The 13973-nt window shown below is 53.0% G+C and overlaps 1 protein-coding gene across 7 annotated transcripts in view; it reads right to left on the bottom strand.

Moving 5' to 3' along the window:
- fam131ab (family with sequence similarity 131 member Ab) overlaps window positions 1-12854 on the bottom strand; it is a 15283-nt gene extending 2429 nt beyond the window's left edge. For 2 of the 7 annotated variants that reach the window (XR_013468408.1, XM_078106945.1), the window contains exons 1-5: window positions 12130-12209; window positions 5757-5850; window positions 5477-5659; window positions 2104-2235; window positions 1-1189 (exon numbers count right to left, since the gene is read on the bottom strand). The exon at window positions 1-1189 is cut by the window's left edge. Coding sequence is in view for 6 of the 7 variants with exons in the window: in XM_078106945.1 (XP_077963071.1) it covers window positions 516-1189; window positions 2104-2235; window positions 5477-5659; window positions 5757-5850; window positions 12130-12174 (1128 nt within the window). In the remaining variant the exon portion in view is untranslated. The other 5 variants (XM_078106967.1, XM_040176251.2, XM_040176244.2 and 2 more) reach the window with 5 other exon arrangements.
- Between the last annotated feature and the right edge of the window lie 1119 nt (window positions 12855-13973).

Below are 13973 nucleotides of genomic sequence, written 5' to 3' on the forward strand. Positions count from 1 at the left end.
TTGGCATTCTCAGCAAGCCATGCCCAGAAGGATGCTATTAGTCTCTTGCAAAGGAGGGGGGGGGGGGGGGGCAAATCCCAGGACGCAGTGTCAACCCTCCCTCCCTCTGGGGGTGGGGGGGTGGGGGGGATACAGAACAGCTGAGATTGCAAACCGTCTCGGCCCGTCCACGTCGGCAACACACATGCAACGATCACTTCTGTCTGCCCGTTGTTACAGACGCGAGGACGGGGGGCAGAGGACGCGTCCCGCGCGCGTCCCGCCCCCCCCCCCCGCGAGGACCGTCACTGGACCGCAGTCCGGCTCTCACACTGATAAAAAGGATTGTTTGGACGCCTTCAAAGGGAAATAGTCCATACGTCAAACGTGGGACGAGGTGGGAGGGGGAGGAGTCGAAATGCTGCAGGTAAGGCAGAGTCGGAGGGGGAGGGGGGGGGGGGCAGCATGCGCAGTTCACACTTTTCGGACGCCACGGATGAGATTGTTGGGGAAAGATGGAAAAAAGCTGGTCGGGGTTAAACACTGTTTTTAGGCTCCTCCTCCCTCTCCTCTTCATCCCCCTGCCCCTCCTCCTCCTCCTCCTCATCCAGAGACACGACCCCGGAGGAGGACGCCACGTCGGAGACCCTCCGGCGCGGGTCGTAGGCGGGCGGGAACTCCGCCCGGGGCCCCTCGGCCCCCGCCTGGCACGCGGCGCTCTCGTAGTCCTTGCAGGGGGCGTCGTCCTCGTCCTCGCCGGGGGACAGGTACGTGTCGGAGTAAGACACGGAGTAGCAGGGAGAGTCCTGACCCCCGCAGGGCCTGATGCCCCGACCTCCCGCGCCCAGGCTGTTGAAGTCCCCGCCTCCGTCCCCCCCTCCGCCGCCGCCGCCGCGCCCGCTCTGCGCCGCCCGCTGAAGCCGAGCCAGCAGCAGCTCCTCCCCTCCCTGCAGCGCCGCCAGGATCTTGGCGGCGAGCTCGGCGACGTTGCTGCAGGAGTGGTTTCCGCGGTGGGGGGCGCCGAGGTCGCGCAGGAGCGGGTGGTGCTCGTCCAGGCTGCAGAGGCTGGAGGCCGAGGTGTCCGGGGAGCCCGCCGTGGGGGAGGGCGCCCCGCTGCCTCCGCCCTCGCAGAGGGGCCCTCGCAGGCCCAGGTGTTGGCACAGCTGGCTGTGGATGAGGTCCTTCAGGTACGGAGGATACGAAGACACGTCTGGGAAAGGGAAAGAAGAGCACGACGTCACGCAGGAGGAGCCACATCTGGCAGGGAGGAGACTCTGTTCACAGCTGGGCCTGGCGGGGAAGCCAGCAAACCGTCCCAGATGTGAAAGGAGATGCACGGGCCACGTATGTGGAGGAAACATCCAACAACACATCTGTTGGACCTTAGTAATCAGTTTTTACGGGATGTAAGCTTGAAGGACGCCTTGAAGAGGAACAGCTTTGCAACAGGAGCGACACGAATAAACACTTCATTCAGTAACAAAACCTGAGTGACGTCAATGAGGTGGAGAAATAACAGCAGCGGAAAATACTAAAAAAGAAATACAATAGGAAATATGTATTATATGTAATAAGATGAGAAATACAGCATGTGGAAAGACTCTGAACAAAAAAAAAACGTGAAATACTTTCTAAATTGTAATAATTCTGGATGTGATTGAAAACGTGAGGAACAGCCGCTTGGTTCCGTGCTGCACTCTGAGCCTTCAGCCAGCGGCCTTTCACCAGGAGCCGTGAGGACGCCGAGGAAGAAACCGCAGTTCAGCTCGTTGGTGGTTCAGTGTAATCAAGATGAAAGCTCAGGTGTGCACACACACACACACACACACACACACACACACACAGTGTGTATTTATAACCCACTCACACAGAGACTCTGCAGCAAGGAAATGATATTAAAGTTGCAGGAGGGATATCGAATTACCGCACAGTACAAAAGAAAGAAAATAAGAAATGTTGGGGGACGATGAAAAGTGGGGCACTGGGACAATGAAAGCTACTGAGAGAAGGGGGGGGGGTCAATATGAAGGAAATAAATGGGATTTAGTGCTCTGTGTGTGGGGGGCCGTACCTGTGCTCTGTGTGGGGGGGCCGTACCTGTGCTCTGTGTGGGGGGGGCCGTACCTGTGCTTTGTGTGGGGGGGTCGTTGGCGGGCAGGAAGTCCTCGTCGTACGAGTCATCGTTGGACTCGTCGCCGTCCACAGACGACCAGGCCCTCAGCTTCGCCTCCGCTATGGCGAACTGCTCTGCCACACCTGCGCGCACACACACACACACACACACACACACACACACACACATTCACGTTGGGGCACTCAGAAATACATGGTTGGCATGGTAACATGAGGTCCACGTCTCGGGGCTGTTGGTGTGACGTGAGGGAGGTGCAGCGTCGCAGCGAGCGCTGCTCTTACAGATGGCTGCGTTCAAAGTGTGTGTGTGTGTGTGTGTGTGTGTGTGTGTGTGTGTGTGTGTGTGGGGGGGGGTGGGGGTGAGGGGGGGGGTGCAGGAATACTTGGTAATGAGTATTGACGTGACGGCGAGGAGCGTATTGATGAGCAGAGCCTGGTCGCTGACGTGGTTCGACTCCATCGATGCAGCAGATTAACTCTTCAGACGTGTTTGTGTCCTCTTTTTCTTTTTTCCTTTTCTCATTCAAATCCAACAGAATCGGATTTGTGTTTCTGCATTTTCTCATCTTCGGGACTGACGTCGACCAAAAAAAACATTGATAATGAGAAATCAAAGCTCGTCTCTGACAAAACGACGCAAGGCTCATATTCTACGGCGTAATTGTTCCGAATGTCTCTATAAATAACCATGTGTGGTTATTAATTATTCAACCCACTGATTTGATTTGTAGCTATCGGGGCGTAATCCGATCAACAATATTTTCAAGGATAATTAGAAAAAATCATTTTTTTCTAATCCCAACGTGTTGAGATAAACGAGTTCATCAGTAGCTGGAATCCCTTTGGTGGTTATTCGCCCTCGATGCTGTAATCATTAATCACCATAACACACATATAAGGACACAGAGGATATCAATGTGTGTGTGTGTGTGTGTGTGTGTGTACGGGTCTGAGGTGACTCAGCATGAGTCAGAACCAATAAGGTCCAAGAGACCAATTCGCCTCCAATCATAATCAGGAGCCGGCCAATCAGAGAGTAGCTCTCTCTCCCTCTTGTGCCTCTCTTCTCATTTTGATTTCCACCTCTCTGAATCTCTCTCCTCCGTCTCGTTCTGCTCGATGCTCAGTATTCATGCGTTGTCTCCCGCAGAGAGAGAGAGAGAGAGAGAGAGAGAGAGCGAAGCCGCTCTGAACCTTCGCCGCGTACATCCTCCGGCGACCGCAATGTGCACGCTGCTCTTCAGTTCCAAGTCCTTTAGCTCAGGATGGAAGGTTTGAATGTCTAAACGTCTGCAGGACGTCCCGTAGGTGTCCTCCGTGCAGAACAACACAAGGAAATCCTCCTAATCACAAAACGTGCTGGTCAACAAATTGTGCTAAAATGTGCACAAAAGTTGTTGGAATGGAGATTTTCACACACAGCAAGGACTTCATGCCTCCGTCTGGTGTCTTTACACCGGCTGTACGAGTACCAGCGCTTATTCCTTATTCCTCTTTAAATATTCGTTGGGTCACGGCGGTAACTCCCGCTCATGGATTGATTATGTTATCGGGCTTGATGCGTCAGGCGCCACATCTGGGTTTAATCTATCAAATGTCCCTCAAAGAGACACGACAACAACTGGTGCAAAGATGCAAAATGATTATGAGACAAATACAAAGAGATTAGAACAACAAGGATGAGCCTCAAAACGGGAAGAATACCACAAAGTGCACAGGGACTCAAATCGACACACACAAACCGACTGAAAACTAAAAAAAAAGCAATGACACAGTGACACACAACAAGTGTTGAACCAGAATGACGCCTGACAACCACGACGAGGCTCAAGAGACACGTCCCTCCAAGCAGAGACTTCTTTTGAAAAACTGATGGCGACTTTTTACAACAACTTTCTCGGGCCAAAAATCGAATCTGCAACACTGCGGCGCACGAGAAACGGGTATGCAGCTGCGCGCACACTCACACGGACACACACACACAGAGCGACAAGAGCCTCTTTGTGCGCGTCAAGGCTTGGCGGCCAGTTTCATGCACGACGGAGAGACACTGCAGGATTACCTTCAAAGAATGTGTGTGTGTGTTGGCAGGAATCCGTCCATCAATAGGACAAACCCACCTGCCTCTCTGTATTCTCAGGATGCCTCACACACACACACACACACACACACACACACACACACACACACACAGAGTTGTGTTCTGCGGTAAACCCCGGCGTCACACACCGACGCGCTCGCTGACCTCCAGGCGGTGACGGCGTGGTGGCCGGACCACCAGGGGAGAGGGCTTTTTTTTTTTTTTTTGAAGCCGTAAGCACAAAGTGGATCCCCGATGGAACGGAGGCGCGACCACGCGAGCCAAAGGGGAGCAGCAGCAATAGCAGCAGCGCGTGAATGTCAATTAGTGTCACCCGCGCCTCGTGCGGTCGCCGGTGTCCTCGGCGCGTGTGTCAGCGTGTGACAATAGAAATGATGTAGAGGGCTTTGAGTGGTCAGAAGACCATTGACCCTTTACCAAGAAGTGCATTAATTGATTAATATGCATTTTAGAGGATTCGCCCTTTGCGAATGTACGAGGGGACGCTTGATTAATGACTGTAGGACGCGCCTTTAAAGCGCCGATGCCGCTACAGAGCTCCGCAACTATTTTGTGTCCCTTTTGGTGATCAACTCGTCCGCCATCGTCATCGCAGTTCCTCCTTTACAGAAAAAACTACCGAACAAAGAGTGAAAAGGAGAAAGGAGGGCAGAGGAGGCCCCGAGGCAAAAGCGCTCCGTCACGGCGGCACGGTGTCCAGGAGCGAAACCTCGCTGTGCAAATTAACCTTGAGAGTCTGCAGTGCAGCGAGCGAGAGAACGTGAAGGAGAACGAGGGACAGGAGGAACTTTAAACAGAGGGGACGGCGTGAAGGGGGTGAAGCGTAGACCGCATAGGTCGGATAGGAGGGGGGGGCTGTGCGATCTGTATCGGGGTAATGACATCTCACCGTGGGCTCTCGCCTTGTATTAACATTCTTATCTCCCGCCCCTCGTTATCTGGGGTCCAAAGAAGGTCAGGTGACCTCCCGACTGCCTTGATTTGGCGGATCGGCCCGATTGGGGCGTGGCTGCCCGACAGATTAAAAAGGTTCCAATACGTTGGACTTTAAATACCAGGACGTCCTTCTACATCCAAGACGGCAGGACGAGCAACAGGGTCAAAGTTCAAGGCGTGGTCACGAGGGAGATGTATGATCCGCGGCATAACATCTCGTGTCTCGTGTAGGATCTCTTCCGTGATCATTACTTCATACGCTCCCCTGCCCCGGGTGTGTGGTCACGTCTCTCAGGTCAAACGCGGGCTTGTGGTAAAGAGTCTTACCGGCAGCGAAGCGGGCCTCCTGCTCTCCCTCCGTCAGGTCCGAGTAGGAGTTCAGGTCCGATTCCGGAGCCGCTGGGGCGTCGGTGGGCTTGCACCAGCCTTTCCACTCTATGAGGTGGGCCACCCGGCCCTGAGCCATGGCTGTGGGCTTCGTCACGTGGTCCTTCACTACCTGGGAGATACCTGCGGAAAGGCCAAGCACGGGGGAGGGGGGGGGGGGGTGTCACGCTGAGGCCCGGCGTCCGAGCGGAGACGCGCTCGCCGGCCGGACGACACTCACCGTGCAGCGAAGATCGCGCCAACGCGGCGATCTCCTGAATGGTGAGAGCTCGTCTGGATTTTGGTAACATTTCGACGGTGTCATCAACATTCACCTGAAACCAGAAGAAGAAAACGAGAAGAAGAAGAAGAAGAAGAAGGAGAAGAAGAACCGTGATTCAGGGGGGATGAAAGCATCCCGACTCCCGGGGGAGACCCAGGGAAGCACTGCAGTGGGCTTCAAGGGAAGAAGAATTCCCTCTTTAAACACCTGGAAATTATTACAATGACACACGTGTGTGTGTGTGTGTGTGTGTGTGTGTGTGTGTGCGCACAACGTCTCAGATGTCAAACTGCAAATTCACCCTCCGGGACGAATAAGAAAGGCTTTTTATGTCGTCTCTTCAGATACTGATACTACAAAAGTACTTGTTTTAGGCAACAAACATATTTTCCCACCAAATCAACATGCTTTGAACAAGTAGTTTTGATATCTAAGCTTTATTTTGAAAAGACACTATTTGTAACAAGATGAGTGTATAGATTGTTAAAATAATACCACTTTAAAATTAGATGGAAACAACACCACTCTTAAATCATCAACATGTTTTATTGTATTTAAGCTAAAAAAAACTAAATCGTAATTAGTTTGAGAACAATTGCTCAACTATCCCTAATAATAATGAGCCAACGTGCTCAGTCTGTGACGTCGGCGCTCAGCGGCCACCTGCAGGTGGTTTTCTAAATTAGCCTGCTGGCTAACGAGCATGCTAACAGGTTTCTTTAGGTAACGGAGCGGACTCTTATCCAGTTACAGTGCAAAGAAATCTATGGCCGCAGACGGTGAGTGTGGAGGTTGTCGATCACTTCCTGTTTGTCCAGCGCCGTCACCTGGACACGACCCAGCAGGCCTCTGCAGCGGCGCCACGTGTTGTATTAGAAATACAAAAAAAAACTTCTGCCCGTCCTCCAAATCAAATCCGTCTCCTCTGTAAAGTCAAACCACAAAGGGTATCGCGTGTCGACGGGTTCCTTCGCCCGCTCGCTCTATTTACAGCCCTACCTGCAGTCACGTGGGCGACAACGAAAGGGGTGGCGCCTCGAGCCGACCCTCCACGCGGGTCAGCGCCCTCGGGCCAACCGAGCGGCTCGATGGCGTCGGGCCATCGGCCTCCGGTTTCCACTCCTGCTTTGATTTTGGTAAAAAACAACAACATCCTACACCAAGAAACCAGAGAGTCGGAGTAACAAACACGAAAAGTGAGTATTCTGCAGTCGCTTTCAACTTAAATCTTTCATTGGGGGGTCGCGACACAACGCCGACCGCATCTGGGGGGGGGGGGGTTCTGCGAAGGGGGAATCCCGAGCTTGCGGCGGGTACCAGCGGATCCCCGCGATAATCCTCTTGTGCTGCAGAGCAGCTCTCAGATCAGAGGGAGGATAATCCGGCGGCGAGGTGGCACACGCGGCCTCAGACGGACGCAGCGCGTCGGTGTTTAATGAAAAAGGACGTAAAGGAAAGTCAGATGTCAGACGGGCGGTTAAGGTCGTCCACCCACAGCTGGACGGGTTCTCTTTGTGTTGTAGTGAAATGTGTGGGAGGGTTTCCGCACGTCTCCCGCCTCACGTTTAATCCCCACGCAGCTCGATTCCATCTGTGTCTCCCCGAGCAGCGACGATACGAACACCGTCACAGGAACGTTTCTATGACAATAAAGCTTGGAAAGCAGAGCTTATAAAACATGAGCTACAGGCCGGACCCAGACGACCTCATCGAAGCACAAATGTACGGATGTTTTTTTTAATTCATCAAACAGGCGCATTCTGCTTGTTGCTTCTTGTTTAAAACCACATTCACACACGTGGAAGCCATCAAATGACACGGTTTGGTGGAACAGATTGGCGGGACATCGGCTGGCGGCCGCAGCAGGTCTCCTTCCCTTCTCAGATTATTTTGGTTCATCGTGGGTCCAGCGGTCCAACCAGAGAGCCCTCAAAGCCGCTTCTTCCCTCCTCTGATATCTGAAGAGCATCCCGTCGGTTTTTGCTCTATCAAAGCACAGAATTAAATGCATCAGAACCCCCGGTGCACCCAGTGGAAAGGAAAACGTGTTTCCTTCAGGAAGCCAGATGAGCATCAAAGTGAGCCTCCGAAAGGAACATGTAAACATGTCTGAGCGCCAGGTTGATCCGGCCTGCAGAGATGTGAGGCGACGGCGAGATCCGTCTGTCCAACGGAGAGAACGTGTTGTCTGAATTACACCAGATACATTTCCAAAAAATTAAAAATGCATCTCTAATTTGTGCTGAATGGCTTGCTACTAATTAGAAACCAAGTGGTTAATGTTAATGAAAAGCTAAGATGGAGAAAGAACTCCCGGGGGGGTCGAATCACACGGTAATAAAAGGTGATTAACAAACCTCGCAAAGGGCTGGGAAAATCATTTTCGGCTTCGTATGGCGAATTGCTGAGCGACTGTCCCCTTCGATTTGGTCCACGTGGGCGGAGCCACGCTGATGACACGGCGGGGTGATTGGTGCTCGGCCCAAAACACACAGTGATATTCAGAGAACCTCCAATGATCTGAACAATGAACTAAAAATGTCCAAAGGGACCAGCATTGGTTTCTCTCATCTACACCCAATTAAAGTTATGTATCAATATTATTTAACAGAATATTATATCTCTTGAAGTGGGAAGTCCATGTTCCTAATTAACTCTTTAAACGAGAAAAGGCCATTATTAATGAAAAACAAGCGAGGTGCTCCACTGGAATCCCTCGCCAACTCATCTGTCATAAAACAGACCCTTGTTTTGAGGATTTAATGCATGAGGTCTATTTGCCCCCCCCCCCCCCCCCCCCCCCCCTCCTCACTAAACAAAAAAAACAAAACAAGTGTGAAGGGCACCTCGCTGAAGTCCAGTGCGCCCAAAGGTGCTGTCAGAATCAGTCTGCGTGCCAAGCAGGTCCGCGTGTTCCCCAAAAGCGCGAGGTCGGCGCGGGAGCTCGCCGCGCTCCAGTCCACGCGCAACGTGCCGTCAACGGCCACTGGGGGGGGAGGGGGGGGGGGGGGGGAGAAAGCCACGTGAAGATGACAGGAAACAGATCAGGAGCCATTTCGATGCCTCCAAACATCGTGTCGCGAAATGTGTGTTCATTTATTTCTGGAGCAAGAACGGCCTCAATGTTTCCGCTTCGCGAGGGAAGATGCAGTCACCATGCCAATCAACCCATGCCTTCAAGGGAGGGGGGGGGGGGGGGGGGGGGCAGCTACTGAGGGGCAAAGACCTTGGAAGGTTTTTTTACCCCCAAATAAAAACCCCATTTAAACACCAAGTAAGTGACTTATTTAGAGAAAACAAATTGAACTGTGAGGGAAGAACCGTGAGGTTTGACAAGAAATACAGAAATAGAATAGATAGAAGGTGAAATTCTAAATGTCTTTTTTAAAGCAGGGTCGGTATTTGTAACGGCTGCTGCACAACTTTGGACTAAGAATTGTTAAACCTCCTCCACGCACGTCCAGAAAGTGTTTGCAGTCTTTATGAGCGTGTTTCCTTGCTAGTCTAACTGACAGGGTCCAATAGAGACAGTGAGGTGTGTGTGTGTGTGTGTGGGGGGGGGGAGACTCTACTCCCATGCATTTCAGAAGCCATGCAGGTAGCGTCCTGACAGCAGCCCTGTTTGATATTTAATGAAGTTGGTTCTACTTTTGTCGGCAAGAGAGAAGCAGCATAACGCGCAAACACACGCACACGGGTAAAACACGCGGAACGAGGGACACGCCTGTGATGGTGTTACGTAATTGTTTGTTTTTGTTGTTTCCTCCCCCAAACACACATGATCAGACGTCCATCAACGGCCATCTGCAGACACATGGACGATGTGCAGGGTTGGACCTTTTCACCGTGACCCCCCACGCCTCCCAAAGCAGTGGCAGAGACATTTCAGCACCTGGACAGCTCCCTGCAGCCACAAACTGAAGCACACACACACACACACACACACGTCTCACCCCCCCTCTTCAAATCAGATCTGCAAAACGAGATTAGGCGGTAGGTGGTGATATGCTGGGGGGGGGCTGGCTCTTCTTTCCACCCGGCCGCTTCAGGGAGGCGTTTCTAGTTACCGCCTGTGAAAAGGACGACTCGCTCGATTAGTCGCCGGCACCCGTCTCCAATGCAATATCAAGACCAATCGCTCACACACGCACACACCATCTCCCAACTCCCCCCCCGACCCCCCCGGCGGGGCCCGGGTCACAGACATGCCGTTTAAGTGCGCAGAGCTCAAGTTGCCCCACCAGCAGAATTCAATCGGCGCCGATTAATGGGGTGTGATGAGATGAGATGCCCCGGGGTATCATGTCGTCGGATATAGGCCACCTTGTCAGAGGCAGCTTTGTTCCGGAGGGCTGAAGGATCCGCACGGTGTTTTTTTTGTAAATGCACGTGATTGATGGCTAGAATGTGCCAGTCACTTGAGCCCCCGCACACACGTACAAGGGCGGCGCGGAGGGATTTAATGGCGACACCGTCAGCAAACGCATATCAAGAGAGAAAAAAAAAAAGCTCATTGCCTGTGGATTAGTTTGTGATCGGTGTTTTTTTTTTGCACGTCTGCAATGCACGAGTCCGCTAAATCAGAGTGTCGTTTTGCTGCAGAGAACCAGAACAACGAGGCAAGAGACACTAAACACGAGAGGCGTTGAGATGTACTCGATCCAACTGAGACTTTATTTTGTATTTTAAAAGCGACTGGAAGTTGTGGCGCGGATCTCTGGTGAGGCCTCCGACCGGGGCTCATTTCTTTATTTGTTGCACGTCGTTTTGACCTTTTAGCATTTATCTCCTGCCTTATAACTGGGATCTTTCTTTTAAAGAAATGTATTTCAATCTATTAATTTCACTTAGGTCTCTATCACACACTCACACTCTGTAGTTCCCGTTGTCGTGGAAACTGGAGACAGAGACCAATGCAGTGCTCACACACACACACACACACACTCACGTCTTGCGGCTCTCTGAGAGACTTGTGAGTGAATCAACACAATTAGGTCAAGACCAGCAGCTTTGTTGTGTCACACACACACGGCGAGATATATGGGAGTCAAACAGGTGTCTGCTGTGTGTTACACCTCCGGATTAACCTGCACGCGGTGGCTTTATGTCATGGGGGTTGGTGTCCTTTACGCACTCCGACACGAGACGAGACGCCCGCTCATCAAGCGACTTTGAGGTGACAGATTACACAACCAATCAGAGACAGAGACACACAGACAGAGAGACAGGGACAGAGACACAGAGAGATGTGTGTCAGCAAGGATGTGATGGATAAAAGGTGGATGACCAGAAGAAGCGAGTGCGAGAGACACGGATAGATGGATGGGGTGGGGGGGGGGGGGGAGTTTGCTTCAAAGAGGCTACAGAGGAGACCCAGTCAAATGAATAACAAGACGGGGGAGCACGGAGGGGGACACTAGAGGTCGCGAGGACCGGAGACCACGTCGCGTCTCCGCCAATGTGTAAACAAGCACGAAGCGCAAAAGGATGCGGTGACAACAGGGAGCTTGTTTCTTGGCAACAAGCGGGTGATCTCCTGCTGCACGTACGTGCAGTACATGCACGCACGCACGCGGCGCGCGCGCGCCTCGGAGCACCGATGGAGTCCGTTTACTTTGAACTATTGTATTTTACTTACAACAAAATGATCCGGTCATCATGGTTTAGTATTAGTTCAGGTTTTGCCCGTTCGCGTGCGTAAATGAGAAACACCCTCCCCCCCCCCCCCCCCCCACACACACACACACACGCACACACCGCTTCACACACACACAAAAAGGTGTCCTACCTTGCAACTAAAGTGGGTCAGCGCGGTCAGAACCATCGCGTCTGGATGAGTGGATCTCGTCACAGATAAATAAGAGCCGTTTCAGAAGCAGCGCCGCGCGTCCTCTCCGCCTCGGACTGGCGTGCACGCCGAAGAATAGAGGAAGAAGAAAAAAAAAGAAGATTCTTGCAACCCTCGAAGCATCGCGATGTTTAAGCTCCCGATAGCGGTTCCCCACCAACAACCCCACCAACCCCACCAAGACGCACCAGACACACCGTTTGGATTGCGGTTCTGACAACAACAACAACAACAACAACACTAAAGGCTCCTCGCTGGAACGCGCGTGCGACTCTGCAGCGCGATCACATGTCTCGCATCCCGCGCACGCAGCATGCTGTGAGCACCCAAATCCAACCCAACGCCTCTGCAGCCGCCGAAGGCTGCAGCGAAGGAGGGGAAAAAAACAACAACAATGCGAGACAGAAAGAAAGAAAGAAACAACATGTCAGGCTTCCTCCAGCGTGCGTGAACGAAGAGCAGATTCAAAAAACAAACTCTTACCAACTGGCGCTTTGGAGCTGATACAGCCCATTTTCGCAGCTGCATGTGGAGCTTTTTTTTTTTTGGAGAGCACTCTATAAAATCCCCCCCCCCCTTAACACCCCCAAAACGAAATCCTCTGCGTAAGAGGCGCGGAGCGTACCTCTCGGGTGGAAAGCCTCTGTCACTCCTCCAAGCTGCTGAGCGCTTCTGCTCCGTGGTTTCTGTCGCCTGTTTGTTTTTCACCTACTTCAGATCCATGTACAAAAATATGTAGATATATTGTTTGTGCAGCTTTTTTGTTGTTGTTGTTTTCTTGGATGAGTCGCAGTTCTACGTCACCGGTTGAAGGGTCGAGTCCCGCGGTTCAGCACTGGCATGGGTGTCTCTCTCCCCCCCCGGTGCCTTGGATGCTGCAAGATGCCTGCAGCCCCCCCTAACCGGTTCTTGATCACTGCCGGTCAAACTCTGCACCCCCTCCGCTGGCACGGATCTCTGCGGTGTCGGTGCGCGCTGGGCCGCCTCCGGTCAGACGGGAGAGGCGCTGGAGGGTGACACGAATACTGAAATCCCACGCTTAACTGCATATATATACCGGCCCCCCCCACACACACACACCCCCACACACAAAAAACGAGTTCCCACCTCCTTGGACTGCCGTTCCCCTGCGAGGTAGGAGCGGATTGAGACGTGATTGGCTGGTGTCCCCTTACATGTCCATGGGGGAGGAGGGCGGAGTTACATCTTGGAGAAGCATGTTGTCAAACGCAGAATTGCGTCGGTTGTTATCTGGATGTCAGCTGTCAATCAGTGGGGAGCATGCGGCACAACAGGTCAACGGGGGGGGGGGGGGGGGGGGGGGGTTGTAGGGGGGCGGGGTCGATGACAGCCTGCAGCAGATTGGGATGCTGGGGAATAATAATAGTAATAAAAGCATTACTAGTGCGGAAGCAAAGTGAGATGCCCCCCCCCCCACCCCCCACCTGGCGACATCAACCTGTAGTCCAGGGGGAGAAAAGGTCGTGTGCGTAAAAGTGCACATGTGAGGAACGTCAGTCAGGACACGAGAACCCCGCTCGCCCCCCCCCCAACCACACACACACACACACACACACACACACCGCCGTAGAGCTGCGGGCTCATTGCGACCTCGAAATAAAGGCAGCGCTTCTAAAAATACGCTTTGCGCGTTAAATCAGCGCACTCGATGAACATGATTAATAAAAAAAACTTTAAAAAAAAAACTTGCGGCCTATTTGTAACAGTCTCTCTTGAGGCCCACCGGGACTCTAATCCGGGACCTGCAGAGCTGGCGACCCACTCAACCCCCCCCCCCCCCCCTCACCATTCATCCGGGGCTCCGAGTGGCTTTATTAGTGACGAACTGGTCTTCGATGCCGCCAAACGCGCGCTGCGTGACACGAGGGGGGGTTTGTTCTCGTCCCACTGCGCGCCGTGAGAACAGCAAGTGGTTATATGTGACCACATGTCACAACAGAAAGACACGGAGGCAATAAAGGGGGGCAGTTTGTGTGACTTAGCTCGTCAAACGCTCAACACGTGGGAGGATCCCGGACTCTTCCAAGGATCCAACGGTCCTATTCGGGGTTTTTTTTCTTCCTGCAATGCGCACTCAACTTCTCTTTCATAACGCATGGAAGTTGCGGCAAAGCGCCACAGAGCTCCACGGAGCCCGGTCCGCCCCCCTCTCCTCCTCCCCCCCCCCCCCCCCCCCGCGCCACATGCCGCTTTTTGTCCGGTGCTGTAGCGCCACCGGAAGGAAGGACGCGCTACCGGCAGCAGCGGGGAGCCGGTTGCGCAGCACGGTTCCGTGTGCAGGGACACGCGGACCTGCTGCGCAACCG

Source organism: Gasterosteus aculeatus, chromosome 1, assembly GCF_964276395.1.
Source record: "Gasterosteus aculeatus chromosome 1, fGasAcu3.hap1.1, whole genome shotgun sequence".
In the NCBI taxonomy this organism is placed as follows: Eukaryota; Metazoa; Chordata; class Actinopteri; order Perciformes; family Gasterosteidae; genus Gasterosteus; species Gasterosteus aculeatus.